The sequence below is a fragment of the Phalacrocorax aristotelis genome, chromosome 2, assembly GCF_949628215.1.
Source record: "Phalacrocorax aristotelis chromosome 2, bGulAri2.1, whole genome shotgun sequence".
NCBI lineage: Eukaryota > Metazoa > Chordata > Aves > Suliformes > Phalacrocoracidae > Phalacrocorax > Phalacrocorax aristotelis.
In genome coordinates this window covers 29086281-29102818 of record NC_134277.1, presented here as the reverse complement: position 1 = coordinate 29102818, position 16538 = coordinate 29086281, and the positions used below count along the sequence as shown (strand labels likewise).

Below are 16538 nucleotides of genomic sequence, written 5' to 3'. Positions count from 1 at the left end.
GCCTCTGCTTCTGAAGGACAGCAGAAACCAGTCTGGTTCTTGCAGTTGCCTCAGTTGGGTGCACTCAGCCTGGAGATGGGCTAGTGTGGCAGGCAGAGATTCAAAGGAAGATCCCCACACAGGTTATTATTCAGAAATTTTCTTCACTTCTTAGAAATGCTTATAGCTTGGGTCTTCCATCCATTGTGACCAGGTTCATTTTAAACATGAATGCCAACAACAGTTGCATGTTGATCTGACAGTGACATTGTTTATAAGCATGGTCTTATGCCAAGTGCAATTTGACATGTTTATGGATCTTGATTACAGCTGACGATTGCAAGGATGTCATACCCACGTTACAAGGAAATTGTAACCACAAACAGAACTCAGGTGAAGAGACTTAAGAAAACTGCCTTTAGATATATACATACTGATTGTCGGTGTACTGCACATATTCCTTTGTTACTTTTAATTTTTCTTTCTTTTTTATTTTTTTCCTCTCTTAGGTGCCATAGATGACTTGTTAGACCTGCAACCTGAAGAAAATGGTATGAAACATTTGTGCACATCTGTTTCATCTGCTTTTCAATTACAGGCATCAAGTATAATTTTAACCTTAGATCTTAATTGTTTTCATAATCTGAAAGGTTGAATGAAATTATTCAGCTGCAGTATTTCACTACTGTTAAAGGAAACTCAACTTCATATACACACAGAGGCATTATTCCTGATGTTGTAATGTGAAGTAAACCTTACTGGGAATAAAACACGTTGTAACAGGTGATTCAAGGTTAGGTATACTGGACTACGTTTTATTTGTCCCACTGAAAACCTTACCCCTCCTATAACATTTCACAAACTTTTGTTTTTGGTTCTTTAGTTGCTGTGTCACAACCCTTGGCAATACACTAGTAACCCCAAGGTATTATATCAGAAATATACGTATCAGAAACAGATGATTTAGGTCTCTTAAAACTGTATAAGAACTGGTGACTTGTTTCAGCCAGATAGTTAATTAACTCTGCTGTGCTGTTCTCATACACACATGAGAAAGCAATCTTTCATTCCAGGCTACTCTTATGCTTTGGTAGATCAGTGGCAGCTCAAGGGAATGTGCTGGTTTTTTCCAAAGGGTACTGTTTTACCATGTAACATATGAAAGATCTGGCTAAAAGTTTTATATTGTGTTTTCATATGCAGTAAGAGTATTGCCTATAATTTCTCATTTGCTTTTCGCTCATATCTCTCAGCAGAATGAGTAAAAAAAACTTCAACAACAACAAAAACTGTGGCAACTCAAAAACAAGTAAAGAAGCAAAGAAAAAAAATCCCTTTGTGTGGTTTAGTCAGATAGACAGAGAGTGTAATTTGGGGTATTTAAGGCACTGTCTTCATGGTAGGTAAGGAAGAGAGCATTTGCAAACACCTCAACTTTGTAGTTGCCACGGGCAGTCTCTTGCACTGTGGGGAAATTACCCATGTGGGGAATCACCCATGAAGACAGAAACAGGGAAAGTTCCTCAGCTGCCTGCGCAGAAGGCAGCCCTAATCTGTGGACAGGTAAGGTAGCGATGACTTCTTTTCTGTGGTTAATAAAAAAGGTCAGTGCATGTCCAGTAGTGGCCTTTTTTCTTCTGGTTTTCCTCTTACTCAGTTCCATTCCTTGCTGGATATTCTTAGTGGAGATACAGATAATGCATACAATTATTGGTCATACAAGTTTAGCTATGCCAGTTAGAAGGCTGTATTTTTTTTCTTCAGTCAAGTAGTTAAATTAATATGAAAGCAGTTGTGGCGTGGCTACGTCGGATAAGGAGGGTTATGTTAATGCTACAATATCAGCCATTTACCGTAACCTTACACACTAGCTAGCTTTAGGCTAATGACTATTGTATTAAGTGCAGCAGTACAGTTAAAGGTGTGCTTTTGTGTGTGTTCAGAAGGAAGTCTTTATCCTGTGTTTCCAATCCTGTATCATTGTAAATATTTTAATTTCTCTTCTCATTTAATTTTTTTTAGCAGCAAAACAAGGATGTTTGCAAAGGAATATGAGCATTGCTAGAGGCTTGTTCAAACAACTACAAAAAAGAATATAGTGACATTGTTTTTTCAGTGTTTTATTGGGAGTTTAAGGGTTTTTTTAATGGACAATTATAAGGTTAGGGGCAGCATGTGCTGATAAAAAAGGGATTTTGACTGTGAAAACGGGCAGTGAAAACAGAGAAACAGGAAGAGAAGTAATAGAAGATTTACGGGTGAGGTGAGAAAGTCCATATCATTCTAGTAATCTAGCAGCGATACCACATAAGTAATGTCTTGATAAGCAAGACTGATTTCAAGATAACCTTTATTGCAAACAAGAGTAGAACTTACTGGTGCTTACTCGAGGCAGGCTGAGCATAAGCACCACCCTGTGCTCCCCTGCCCTGGGTGCATCATCCCCACAGGATGATCAGAAAGACTGCTGAGACAAGAAATGTGTCACTCCTCAGATATCTGATGGTCGTACACACTACAGCAAGACCTAACTGCTCTTCAGATGTACAGCCCTCTGTTGTACTTTCTCCCCCAGTAAAAAATGGGACTACCGCAGTGGGATACCCAGATGAAACAGAGCTTTGCTCTGAGCTGCGTTGCTGCAAAGCCTTCGTTCCATTATAGTAAATCTCATTTGTGGTTATGTGCCGTGTTGGCGGTATGCCTCGGCAGATCTGTTAGTAATGATGCTCTCTTTGCATCTCCCCCTGTAAGCCTTCCAAGTTCACGAAGGGACCTCCTGAAAGCAGCTTTGAGATGGTGATGCCACATAGAGATCAGAGTTCATAAGTGCCTTTGAAATTGCAAGTGTCTTTCCCCTACAGAAGGATTTACCCCTCTGCCTCACCTGCTGAATAGCAGGGGAGGCGGGGAATTGTAGGTGGTTGGACAATGTTAATGTTCTTTGCTGGTTATCTGAAGATGGGAAAGCAGCCTGAAAGTTCGTGAGAACAAATTGTTTTCTATGGTCTTTTAGTCATAGTCTAGTAGGAACATCAGGAGAATTGACGTGTTTGTAATATTTCTATTTCTAACTTTTGGGCCATGTCAGGGAGTACAGAGGTATATAAAACTGTAAATTAGAAAGGAGCTGAATCTCAGAGCTGACTTCAGTAATGAATAAAAAATCCTTTTATTATGTGTTGGTTTATTTGTTTCTTAGTACGTAGGTGTGTATGCTGACTCATCAGCCTATTTTAAAACACAGTTTTGCGCTTTTTTTTTTTTCTCCTCTGACTCAACTTCAGCCATTTCATTATAAATTATTACAGCTATCGGAAAGGAACTTTCCTGAGAAAGCCATTGCATTTAAATAAAATTGCCTGTTGCAACCATTTTGCTACTACCAGTCTTTTATCCCTACCCAAAAGGTTTAAAAACATCTTTGCAAGTTGGGTACAACTTGCAAAGCCCAGCTGATCTATCCAAACTGTGGAAAACTGAAGTTGCTTCTTTGCCTTACCACAAGTTTGAAATGAGCGTAATTAAGATAAACTGATCTGGGTTTCAGTAACATAACCTTATCAATGTTGTTAACCACCATTTTTGTCCTCTGCGTACTCCCACAGTGGAGCTCTAAATGTTTCCAAGTAAAAAAACACTGGGGGTTCCTTGACAGTTCTTTTACTCCAAATATTTTGTAAGGTAGAGAAAAGGATTACATTTCTGGTTACAAGCTTCATGTATTTTATATAACTCTTTAACATTTCTGAAATAGGAAAAAATGTTTTTTTAAGGAGTAATGGCTCCAGTGATCTAAGAGCTTCTTCAGTTGCAGTTCTGGTGCTAGCAAAACTAGCCAGAGGAATCAGAAGGAAAGTGGCCCCAGTTCTTTCTCAACAGCCTAAGGGAGGGGAAAAAAGTTACTACAGCATTGAACAGTGTAGAAATCTCATAGAGTTACCTGTTCTCATGGGAAAATGCCCCAATAATTCAAGCATTGGTCAGAAGGTCATAAAGGTCATCTTAAGTATGTTCTCACAGAATTCTAGAATAATGCCTCTTATTTATTTTCAATTTATAAAAATCTGATTTTTTTGACAGTTTTAGACAATGCTTCAAAAAGCAAGATAAAAGTAGTCTTCTCCAATGTTTTAAATAATAGACTATGTAATGATTTTGGTATGGTGTTTAATAGATTTTTAAGCATACTTATTGCTTTTAATAAGAAATGAGTCTTAACAGCAGTGAGGTTATCTAGATAACCAAGGAATTACTTGTTGCATAAGCTACAAGCGCAGATGTCCAAGAGAATTGCATTTAAAAGAGAAAACAGCAAACATTCACACAAAAATATTCCATCTCACTTAACATACAAAAGCTAGATTGGTTGTTCTAAAAAGGTTCCTTCTTTTCTTTGTCTAAAAAATTATTTATCTTGACTCTCTTGTTCTGAGACAGCTTCAAAGGATCAGTTTGTGAGGTCCTTGGAGTCAGAAACTGGTGATAAGGATGACATGGTATTACTGAATGAGATCCTCAACGCTTCCTCCCTGGACGAGGGGGAATTCAGCAAAGAGTGGACAGCTGTTTTTGGACAGGTTGCACTTGCTGATCTCACCATGAACTCTTCAGCTGGAGATGTGGAGAACACTTCATCATCTGTGGCACCAACACCATCAGGCTTCTTGCCCTCACAGCTCTTAGACCAAAACATGAATGACTTGCAGTCATCTTTACATGGTGAGAGCTCATCTTGTTCTGTTAGCGTTTTGGTTTTAGGTTTTAGAGCATGGTTTTCTGCTATGTAGAAGTGTGGTGACAGCTTATGTTGTGCCGTAGCTGCAGAAACCCTGAAGTTAAAGCAGAGTGTGGCCTGGAGAAAAGCATGTGAGTAGCATATTTGTTTTTCTAGCCCCGCTTATTCAGTGTTTGTGGATGAAGTACCCTAAAACCTGAAGTAAAAATTACTGTCTTGAATATTTTCACTGAGCTTCCTGAAATGTTCTGTAGGCCTTTCGAGACACTTCTTTTTTTTTTTTTTTTTTGTAACAGAAAACCTATTTGAGTGGCTTTTACTGCTTAAATCACAACTGTTGCCTCTGTTAAGGGGCCAAAGAACCAAAAATTATTACTGTATTTTGTCTGATAATACTATTTTTAAACAACTTAGTGAAAATCTATTGCATTCATTAATTTTCTTGGGTTTTTTCCAATCCTCCCTTACTGTTGCTTGTAGGGTTATGGGTAAGGTAGAATGGGTTGTCTCACCCTAGCAACAATACAGGTGGATTCCTCTTGTAGGCAGGTTATCTACTGATGCAACTCTTTCTTTCCCCTTTCTTCTTTGCAGTTCGCTTTCTTGGGTTTTCCAAGCTGCTGCTGGGGGGAAAAGAAAGGAAAGAGGGGAACTAGGGCAGAGCTTTCTTGCTGCTGCTTTGGCTTTGAGGAAGGGAGGGAGGAAGGCAGGCTGGTGATAACCAGCCAACAGCAACTACCTTCATCCTCCCCACAGTCCAGCTAGATTTCTTCTAGGGCTTTGCAGGCTGGGGGAGGAGCTTGCCTTTTTGGCTCTGTCCCAAGTCATTTAAATCTCATTTGAGAAAGAGTGATGTAGGAAAGACTAGCAGACTGATTCCATCCTGAAGACTACTTGTTGGAACCCATGCACCTGGTACAATCATACATCATGTAAAATGACCTGTGGCGTTTTGGCAAGAATAAGAAAGTCAAATTTACCTTATAATTAATACAGTTATCACCACCACCCCTAAAGCAAGATATTTGGGTTTGCTGACTTCAATGCTTAGATTAAACTGGGCGAGTGGCATTTGCAATGATGCACAGTTTTGGATGTATTTTTATGATGAGGTGCATGCATATATGGGTATGATCAATAGAGTGAAGAGGGACTGGAAGAGTGTAGGATCTGACCTCATAAAATATGAGCTAAAAAAATCATGAGGTTTAGTCATTGCATTGTCAAATCAAACAGTTTGTGACCAGAAGCAGACGTGATATCTATTTAAAGGGGAAAAAGGAACAAAGAAAACCATATTTATTGATACAGAGACATAAACAAATTTAAACAAATTGCTGAAAATAGCAACAGAAATATTATGGGATTGATATTTTCCCTCAGAGTTTTTACATGTTTTTAAATGTAAATGTGTTTTTGGAGGAAAAAATATTTTTGAGGTGTAAATGGCAAACAGGGCTGGGTATCCTTTCTGAGGTTATCGCTCTCATTTACACAAGACACAGGCATTGGCTGCGCCGTTAGCACTTCAGAATCAGAAATGTTGCATTCAGGGAACACTAGAAATGGAAAATTCATTCCAGTTGACATGGTATCCCAAAATCTTTTTGAATAAGAAAAAGTATGTGTTGAAATAATAGAATATGTTTATGTTTTCAAATCAATTTCCAAGGTTTTGACAGAAGATCATAGTAATTGATCTACTGACATTTGAAAAGTCACAGCTAATCAGTCGAATGATTGTATCTGATAATCAGCATGTTCCCAGCTGACTCTAGTTGCCAAGTAAAATGCATTATATAAACTAACTTTCATAGTCTATTTTTCTTATTAAGCTTTTTGTTTCTTATTTTTTAACAGAAGGTGGAATTCTGTCCATTTTATATCTTGTGAAATCTCAACTTTAATCTTAACCTGCATTTCATTTCACAGCACTTCTTTCATGATTTGGCCTTGTCAATGAATTTGGAAACTGAGACTGTTTGGTTTTTTTTTCAAATACTAACTGCAGTATAAACATATCTAAACATACAAGTTGAAAATATTAGAATAAATGAATCATGGATATTTTTACTGAGGACTTGTGATACATATCCTACGCTTTCTTTTTCCCCTAATTGGTAGGATAGCTTCATAATTATTCAGTAAGAGGTGCTACACTGGAGCCTCGGTGTTGCATACTTCCTGTGTGAATTTGGCCTTAAGACCATAAAGATTCTTAAAACTCACATGCTTAACTTTAAGCACATTAACTTTTCTATTAACTTCAGTGGGATTACTTACTTATTTTATGTTAAGCACACTCATAAATCTTTGGGGCTTTGTTTTCTTTCTGCCTCAGATCTTAATCTGTAAAACAGGCACAATGCTATGCAGGTTATAAACTGCTATGGTCAGGAATTCCCAGCTCGGGGTTTTCTCTGGCTGTATTTATAGGCAGAATCTAGCACAAGGGGACTTTGAATTGCTACGGGACTACCAGGTGCTGGTTTAAAATATATATATAAGTGTGTGTGTGTGTATATGTATATATTTTTTATATATATACATTAGAAGCACAGCATGCTCCCAGCAAATCTTTTAGATCCTCTCCAGATCCAGCTTTGTAGTTTGGTTGCCTTTACACTTTTTCACAGAGAGCATTGGCTTTCTCCTTCATCATGTTTATGGCTCATTTACTTACTTACTCATAGCACTAAGGGCTCCTCTTTATCTCACCTACATGTGCATATATTCTAGTTGGTAAGAAAACGTGCAGCTTGCCGTTTCCATTTCTACATTTAATTGTGGTTACATTTGTGAGGATGCTAGCTGAAAATAAGCTGTTTGGTTTCCTTGCTGTCTCGGCGATAATCTTTTGTCTATTCACGTAATGAAGCCATCCTGTGAACAGGCAAACCAGAACAGGCTTAGGGCCAACAACTCCTTTCAAATTAATAGGCTGCAGTTTGTTTTTGAAAGGCAAAGTTGTTCTCTGTAGCTCACTGTGAGTGGACACTAAAAACATAACTCATGAAAGTATGTAATAAAAATTCTGTGTCATCCTTTCCCATGCATCCTTTATGGATGCATAAGTTCATTACGAAAGGATGACACGTTTCGTGGAGCATTTTTGGTTGGATGATGATGTTGTTGTTGTTAGGTTCTTTTTGGTTTTTGAGTGGTACTTGAGCTACCTGTTTCAATGAACAGAGAACCACTCCATGGCATTTCTCACAGGCATGTTACTTATCAAGCCTTAGTCCAGAGACTCAAAAGGAGGGCTCCAAAGGAGTTAACTAGTCTGCGGTGTTTCGCTCTGTGGTCTGCCAGTCACATCACTGTAAACGAACACCAGTGAGGTCTTGGGGAGCCAACTCCTGATCTCACTGAAGTCACGGGGACTTGCACAGGAAGTTTCCGGGCAGCACTCCCATTCATTTCTATGAAATTAGGATTTGGCCCTGTTCGCTTAAGCTGCTCAATTTATCCATTGCCATCCATTGACATATTAAAACACTTTCTCGCAATACATCTCCAGACAAATGAAAGTGTTACAGTTTTCTGTAGTTGTGTGTAAAGTCCTCTGCCATTCTCCTCTTTTGTAACACAAGCAGAGAAAATGCCTGGGAAAGTATGTTCATTCTGAATCTAATGCCATACTTTTCATTATTTATGATTCAAATTTGCTTATTTGAGGGATTTTCAGGGGGCACAGCCTAGCTCATAAGCCTTTGCCTAGAACAAATACATGTGAGCACTCTGCATCCAGATTTTGGAGAAGTTTTTGGTTTGTTTCCTTAGAGATACAGAGGATGTTTGTGGCTTTACATTTCCTTCCTAATTCATGTGATTTTATAGAAACACTCTTCTTGCCTCCTTTTAATAACACAGCTTGGGCTTCAGACCTTTTATGGTCGAGGTAAGATCAGAGAATGATGAGAATAATCTGTTAGAGAGAGGAAGGTTTTATGTGACTTACGTGGCTGTTACAGTAACTGTCAGGACACTGGGTACCAATACTGGACAGGGATCTCAAAAGAGGAGAAAGTAAGGGGAGGAAGGACAAGTAGTAGAAAAGGATGTTGAGAGCATGAATTTGAGGAAAAAAGAGACTGACTAAGGAAATGCTGGCTGTGTGCACAGAGGAGTATCCTGTTTGTGATACTACAGAAATTAGATATATAGATCCCTGAGATGGATGGATAATTGATCAGGCCACACTTAAGAGATACTGAAATTAGAAATACAACCTCTAGTCCTCTAGGTGTGATAAAGCACAAGAATTTAAATATCTTAAGCCAGGGACAAAAATGCTCCATTTTTTTCCCAATATGTTTCCGTGGTACACTGCCCCTGGTTCATTTTGCCAGCATAGCTCATCTGGCCTCACTAACTGTATTTATCATTGCACTTTTGTGGCTATGGAATATGCATGTAAGAACAAAAATTTGTGAACACCCAGTTTTACTTTTTCCTGCATAGTTACCCTCTCCCTGCTGAGAAGATCCTTTCAAATGAAGAACAAAAAAATACTCCATTAAAACCTAGTTTTAAGTTAACTCAAAGTAATGCATCTTGAATTTGATTGTTCAGTGTTTTGCAATAATCTTTTTTTCCAGAATTAATCATTTCAAAATGAACTTAAAAAGACTAGGGTCTCTAAATATGTTTTTTTCTGGAATAACTGATGAAATGAAAGTCTTTGGAACTGTAAAAGTAAAGAAAGGTGGAAAAGTGTTTATGTGTGATATTTTCACCCAAATGTAAGTGATATTCTTCTCCCTACAGCTATGCTTGACTTGATTACTGTAGTGGCCTTTCTGTGAACAAGTGTTAACTGTGATTGGGTAAAAGAAACTAGGAAAAAAAAATCAAAAACTTTTTTAGCCAGGTTAAAAGTTTGAAAAGCGTACAGCTGCCTGAATCTGGAGATGACGAAACTGATGCGCAGATATTCTCTTCTCAAGGACGTTGCTTGTCTGCAGCATCTGACTGCTGATTTCTTGTGTACGAGGAAAGATATGAAGGCCCAGAACCACAAACATAACATTCTGCTCCGTTGTCTGATGTGTGCTTTGTGTTGCCAGACAAAGGGGTGTCAGAGTTAACAAAGTAATTCTTCATGCTAATGCCTCTGTATTATTGAATTCTAGGATGGGCAACTAACAGTGTGAGCCCACCGTCTATACCACAGCCAGCACAGAAACCAAACAGCCTGAATGTGAATGCTAACAAGACGCCCGTGAAAGGTGATACAGTCATGTATTTTTTCAGTTACTTTGCTTTTCCTTTTTAGCTGTGACTTTTGTATCGTTCCAGTCTCCTTAGTTAATCTATCATAACAAAACCGATATTTGTAGTAGTTACACGTCAAGAATCTTGTGCTCACTGATGAATTACTCTGTTTCAGTGTTGATTATGTATATGATATGTGTGTGTATGTGTAATTTTGGTAAGTTTCAGTGCTAGTAGTATGTCAAAAGAGTAATTTACTATATAACGAGGGAGCTGAAACCACAGTTTCTTTTGCTGCTTTAATTTTGAGTCACACAGTGCATGCATCTGCATGCACTTTGTCTAAGCTGAACAGTGTTTTGAAGCTCTAGGAGGACATTGTGGGTAAAACACAGGCTACTGGTAAGGCAGAAGAACCCTAACTGCAAATTTTGTTGATAACATACATCATATCAGTAATCATCTGTTTGAAACTTAATTCACTTCTTGCAAATGAGCCAAGAGTGCATAGTCTTCCCATGTACTGAGACAAAGCCCCCTCTGATTTTGACTGGGTTTTTCTGGCTAAGTGAACCAGAAATATGTTAAATCCTTTTTGCCAGTTTGTAGCCCATTCTGTGCATTCACATTTGATCAGAAGCTATGTCAAAGATGTTCAGAAGAAAGGAGCGACATGTATTTCTTCCCCTGCCTCCCAGGATTAAAAGACTGACATTTTTCAGCTCAGTAGAAAACAAGAGGGTTAAGGTGTTTTGGAAACTGTTTTGGAAACGAGTGTGGTACCACAGCCACGGTACCTTCACCAGAAAAAGGAACAGCCCTCAGCTACTTTAAGATCTGTGTTTATGAAAGTGGCAGATACTCCAACCTTGCAGACACCAAGATGAAAGTTATGCCATGCAGAGCCTATTTTTGTCCATAAATTCCTTGTGTCACAGGGAATGCTTTCATGCAACATTATCTCTCTGAGTGGAAGAGCACATCTTTATTTCACTATCAATACAATAGATGTTAAGCATAGGGTCACAAACAAACAAAACAAGTGGTGACATACCATCTTTGGAGCAGCCAAAGTTGTCACTGCTTTAACCTGAACATGTGCCCTGCTGGAATAAGAGAAGGTAGAGACCTCTGTGAAATCTGTGTATCAATATACACATGTAGATGCAATAGTCCAGCTGCTGTTGGAACGTATTCCTGGTTCACATATTTTTTATATCCATCAAAAAATACACCCTAATACTAGAAGCCGTCCTTGGAACTGGCTATCAAATATACCCCTTCCCTCTCCAGCCAGTACCTTCCCATTAAAACTTCATTCCGGATGAGTAATGACCTTGTGTGGTCACACACAGGGGAGACAGAACAGTCACATGAACTGGATTTAGGCTAAAGAATTTAGTCCTGTAAGAGAGGTTGAAAGTAAAATTTGCCTTCACTTTCCTGTTACTGTTTTGCAGGCATGCAGGTGCACACGCAAATAAAATACCTTTCATGAAACAAAGCTAGACAGAGCGAGATTGTTTCTATTTTTAATTAAAAAGTGTTCCTGTACTTATCATGGCAGGAGCCATATAAAATACAGAGGCGGACAGATGTAAAACATTCATTCTTACTAAAGTTCCATGTTCTGTTAAATGTAGTGTTTTAAAATGCCGTCACTCATTTTCTTGTCAGAAGTGCCCTTGGTAATAAATTAAACAATAGCATGGCATTTGTTTGACCTCAGTCAAACATTCAGTCAGTTTTGTTTTAAAATAGCTGACAAGTCTGCCCTTTTCTTTTTTCTTTTTGTTTTCGTTTGTTTTTTTTTTTTTCCAGAACCTACAAAGAATCCTAAAGACTTGACTGCCTGGTTCAGTCTCTTTGCTGACCTTGACCCATTATCCAATCCTGATGCTGTTGGGAAAACCGATAAAGAACATGAATTGCTTAATGCATGAGTCAGCTGCCTATGGTAACTCACATTCTTCCATTCATCAACACTATTTTGGGGTTTAAAAAAAACTAAATGAAAGTTAGTATGCTGTTGTGAAACTATAAAGTATGTGCCATGATAATAAAACTAAAGGGAATGAATCCCCTTTTATATAGGTACAGTTATTTGCTCTTGTTTTGTATAAAGAGTTCGCATTTATTTTCTACGTGGATTTACAAAAATGAGGTTAAGAATTAGGGCAGATTTCTTGCCAAATTAGAGTATCTGCTGAAACACTGTCTTTGCCTGAGGTGATGCGGAGCTAACACTGGAGTGAAATACAAATTGCAAACCTATTTTTTTATAATGTTTCTTGAGTAAATTATAATAAAATATCATGTAACTGAGGCGGCTGCATGAGTCAAACATCTATCATGTATATAATATATATATTACTGCTACGTTAAGATGTCAACTAAATTTGTTTTGTTGGTACTCACAGTGAAAAATCTGTGCTGGGGCTAATTACTGAAGAAATACATTTGGTTCTGTGCAGCCATGGAAATTGTGCCCTTTCTGTTTTAACTTATTAGACAAACTGCACTACATAAACAGAAGTCATGCCCAGGAGGCTTCTCTTCTGAGGTTTTTCTCCATTGCACCAACACAATTTGCACCTGTTTGCATAAGTTTCTTGCAACTGATGCATTATCATGCCTTCAAAATATTCATACTTCTGTTTGGAGTATTTTTCATCCAAGTTATTTCTGAAGCATGTGTTATTTTGCGCTTGTTGTGACATTAACTCTTTAATAAAATGATTTTGACAAAAAAGACCTTTTATTCCCACTGGAATGCAGGTGTGCTGTTGAATTGGTATGTAACAAGCGTCTGAAGATAAAACATATGACCGGTTTTTAGACAGTACCTGGTAATTGATACCGTTACCTCACACTGTTTCTGAATAGTAATGCAATAGGACAGTAAGAAAAATTGAACTCAAGCCATGTCCCTTTGCCTCCCCGCTCTCCTTTTACAGCAAAGGAAGGTAAAAAGGATGTGTCAGCAGCTGCTTAAGATCGTAAGTTCTGCATATTTGCTCTATGTACTGTATAAGGCCTGCTTTCCAATTTATTGTATTTGGCTTTTTTTAATTCGGTTTATTTTCCTTTTACATTGGTGAAGTTTTTTCACTACCAGTTAACTGTACGCTCAGTTAATCCTTGCCTCATGATCTATTAGGCAACTAAGTACCTGTGCCAGAAATCAGAAAATAACTATATAAATATAGAAGTTAACCGAACTGACCTGCTGCTTCTCGAATAGCAGCAGAACATTGTTTGATGGCCACACTGAGCAGCATTAATGTGCATTTGATACCTCCTAGCTAAAAAGCCACGTGCTATCAGTGGATGGGGGTTCGACTGACTGGAGTTCATCTGACTGAATCCTCAGCAAGTTTTAAATACCTCTGTGCAAAACTGTAGTGTTCAAAATCCCACCCCACAGCCTGGAAGTCTCAGGGTACTTCAGTTTTTGCCAGATAAGTTCTTCAGCTGTTGAGCAGCATATTTTAATGTATAATGGGAAAGGGTGGTCTGGTCTTCTCTTTGCTCAGTACCCAGCCCACACAGATCCCCAGCACTGAGGCCAGTAATTAAGTCACGGAAGCTGATACAGATGCCTAAAAGTTTCTAAAGATAAAACCTGATTCCGTCCACAGTATTTCCTACTGTTTGGTACTGGCAGCTCCTTGCTCAATAAGCCACCTTTTCTGAGACGTGTATCTTGAGCAGTAGGGGGGAGCCTGAACTCCTGACTTGGGGCTGCAGTCTCTGGCAGTAAATAGGGCATCTATGAGGTGGATCGACTGAGACCTACCTAAGGTTTATGCTGAGGTGTGCTTACACTTAGGAGTGCTAGTTTGCACTCGTAACACAGGGTTTTTGCCCCAAATCCTCTTCTTCTGCAATACCAAAAATGTTAGGAGCTCAAGGGAGAGGCAGGCTGCTTTTCAGCCCTGCTTGGTTAACACTGAAATCATTAAACAGATTCTTGCAGCTTGAAGCAAGTCTGTGGTTGCTAAACTTGCTCTGGATTATGTTTGCCTTGATAATTGCTAAAACACTTGTGGACAATCCACTCTAGCATTTTTAATAGCTGAAGCATTTAGGCTAAAAGCAAAGATGAGGCTGTATTGACTTCAAAACAGCTAATTAACTGTTCTTTAAGACTCAGAAAAATGTTTGTATTTTAGGTCACAGATTCTAGACTTTAAAAAAAAAAAACACAACTCCTGTTGTGATTGGGACCATTAATGGCATTGCACAAGTCCAGCTAAAGATGTTCTGAATCCTCATCATGTTTTTAGGTAGAAAAAGCATCGAATGGTCATCCATTTTACACAAGAGAAACCATGACCGCAGGGGTTTCCCTGCCCCCTCCCCCCCCCCCCCAAACTGCAATACCAATTAGTTCATATTATGCATTAAAGTTTTGTAATATGTAATGTTTGAAATTAACATTAGCTTTGAATTCTTAGACTTAAGCCTCTGCAATTTTTTTGACACTTTCAAATGAAAAAAGGAGCCAGAGGTATTTAAAATATAATTAATTTTGCTTAAAGAAAAGAAATTTAAATCCCTCTGTACAATGCATTATTATCATGAACATTTATTGAAGTTGAAAACTAGAGCAAGAAAGCTAACAGCTTGCAAATAGGCATTTTTTTCAGGCAAAAATCTTTATTACAGAGTTACAAACAATACTTCCCTGCTCCTAATGAAGTGTATGGCATGTACTTCTCAGCAGCCTGGGCTGCAGAGTAACTCCAAGCCCCAGTGCCATCCTGAGAGGATTTTGTGTGATGTGCGTACAGGCTCAGCAGTAGTTGGGACAACAGGGTAGTTCATCATCCTGGTGAAATTACAGATTGATTGTTCTACACACATAGCATTCATCTTGGTTTAATATGCCTTATTCCAGTTGCAGTCTAGTTTAGTAGTGGATTGTTTTAAAATAAAAACAGCTGCAGAACCCCTATGGCAGATGAAAATAGGGGTAATTGACTGTCTTAATCAGGAACTTTATTAAAGTTGATGAAATTGATTTTGGTGAGTCAAGGTTTCTACAAATCTAAGAACAGCTGCTTCAGGGGAACTGGAGTGGGCACCTTGGGAATTGAACAGCTCATGGAGAAAACTGACAAGTTAACTTTTTCAAGTAACTTTTCTGGCCTTCTTCAGTGATCAGAATTTACTTCCAGCACAGTAGAATATGACTTACCTTGTTCCCATATCCAGAACATTGCATGGGCACAATGTTGATGTACTTTGAAACAGGGCCTCTTGGCCACGAGCAGCCACCTGCCTTCTCCCAACACCCCATTTTAAATGGGGTGTTTAAAACCCTTGGGGTGTTTAAAACCCTTCAAAAGTTAGGGGCTGCACATGCTAGAAAAAAATGGGACCACCTAAGCAGCAAGGTGACTGTGCAGGAAGAAGCAGCACCAGCAGCAGCTTTGCTCCAAGTGGGAATAGCAGCAGGCCCACAAGCCCTGACTGCTCCAGGCTCAGGAGAGCTGGAGGTTGACAGGAGGACACAGCACACAGGTGCTGTGCATTATGCTGTTTTCCCAGGGTCTCTGCCACTACCATTTGCCATCTACCATCGTGTCCCACCGCAGGTGCCAGGGGATACTGGAACGAATGATGGTTGTACTGTCCATGCTTGTTGTTGAGAGCATGTGGGGCGAAATAGCCCCAGGGTAGAGGAAGAAGAGCTGAAATGTCCTGTCTTCTCAGCGCGATTCTCAAAGACAATTACACAGAGTAGCAGCAAGACATTGACATGGTGAAGGTGCAGCTGCCAGTGTTGGGTCCCTCCTCACTTTTTCAAGCTCCCCTCCTCTTCTGCCCAGCATGCAGTTGCTGCTTCCTCCCACTCAGGCCAGTACCCATCTGCTTTCTCCCTGCCTTGTAGGGAGGCACTGGGGCAGGCTGGCAAGGACGAGCTGGGCAGCACAGGGAGGCCCTGCTGTGCTGCGAGCTGGGCAGCCTGCGGCCACTCTTGCTCACTTCATCAGTGAGGAATAGTTGCAGGAGTTGGACTTCTGCCACAGTAAGCTATGGCCAGCCAGGGACCCAGTGTATTTCTAGGTTTTTATCACTATGGGTGTGTAAGGAACCCGAAGTTGACCCCTCACTGCAACGTAAGCACCCTGCCTCATCTAGCGTTTACTGTAAATCCCCCTCTGGGTAACCCACTTTCACAATTTCTGCTCCTTGTAAATGTCTTATTTTTAAACAAGCCACCATATGGGAAGGCAGGAAGCAGAGCAACAACTAGACTTGCCAACAGCCAAGCAGCAGAGGGTTTGCCTCAGCTGAGAATCAGAAACGTGGCGACAGTCTCGCACCATGTTGCCAAAGGAGGTACAAACGAGCCTCTTCCCACTGTGGGGGCTGCCGCCCTCACTCGGCATGTTCTTCGTACACACAGCTGGGCTGCCATGCCGCAGAGCTAGTGAGCCCCATGCCGCCCAAGCACACACAGGGGGACGCTCAGGTGACAGTAAACAAGGGTACCATGGCCAAACAGGCCCTGCAGGTTCAGCAAGTTTTGCCTTAGGTAAGTGTCCGGCCTCCAGCTCCAAGGCAGACTGGCTTTGCAGCCAATCAGACCAGG

General features: G+C 39.7%; 1 protein-coding gene across 4 annotated transcripts in view; it reads left to right on the top strand.

The window, feature by feature from the left end:
• Nucleotides 1-12688, top strand: part of ICA1 (islet cell autoantigen 1) — a 75702-nt gene extending 63014 nt beyond the window's left edge. For 2 of the 4 annotated variants that reach the window (XM_075082918.1, XM_075082915.1), the window contains 5 exons: nucleotides 310-372; nucleotides 489-530; nucleotides 4420-4701; nucleotides 9853-9948; nucleotides 11756-12688. In XM_075082918.1, the coding sequence (XP_074939019.1) occupies nucleotides 310-372; nucleotides 489-530; nucleotides 4420-4701; nucleotides 9853-9948; nucleotides 11756-11877 (605 nt within the window). In that variant the 3' untranslated portion in view covers nucleotides 11878-12688. The remainder of the gene's footprint in view (nucleotides 1-309; nucleotides 373-488; nucleotides 531-4419; nucleotides 4702-9852; nucleotides 9949-11755) is intronic. The other 2 variants (XM_075082917.1, XM_075082916.1) reach the window with 1 other exon arrangement.
• The last annotated feature ends 3850 nt before the right edge of the window (nucleotides 12689-16538 follow it).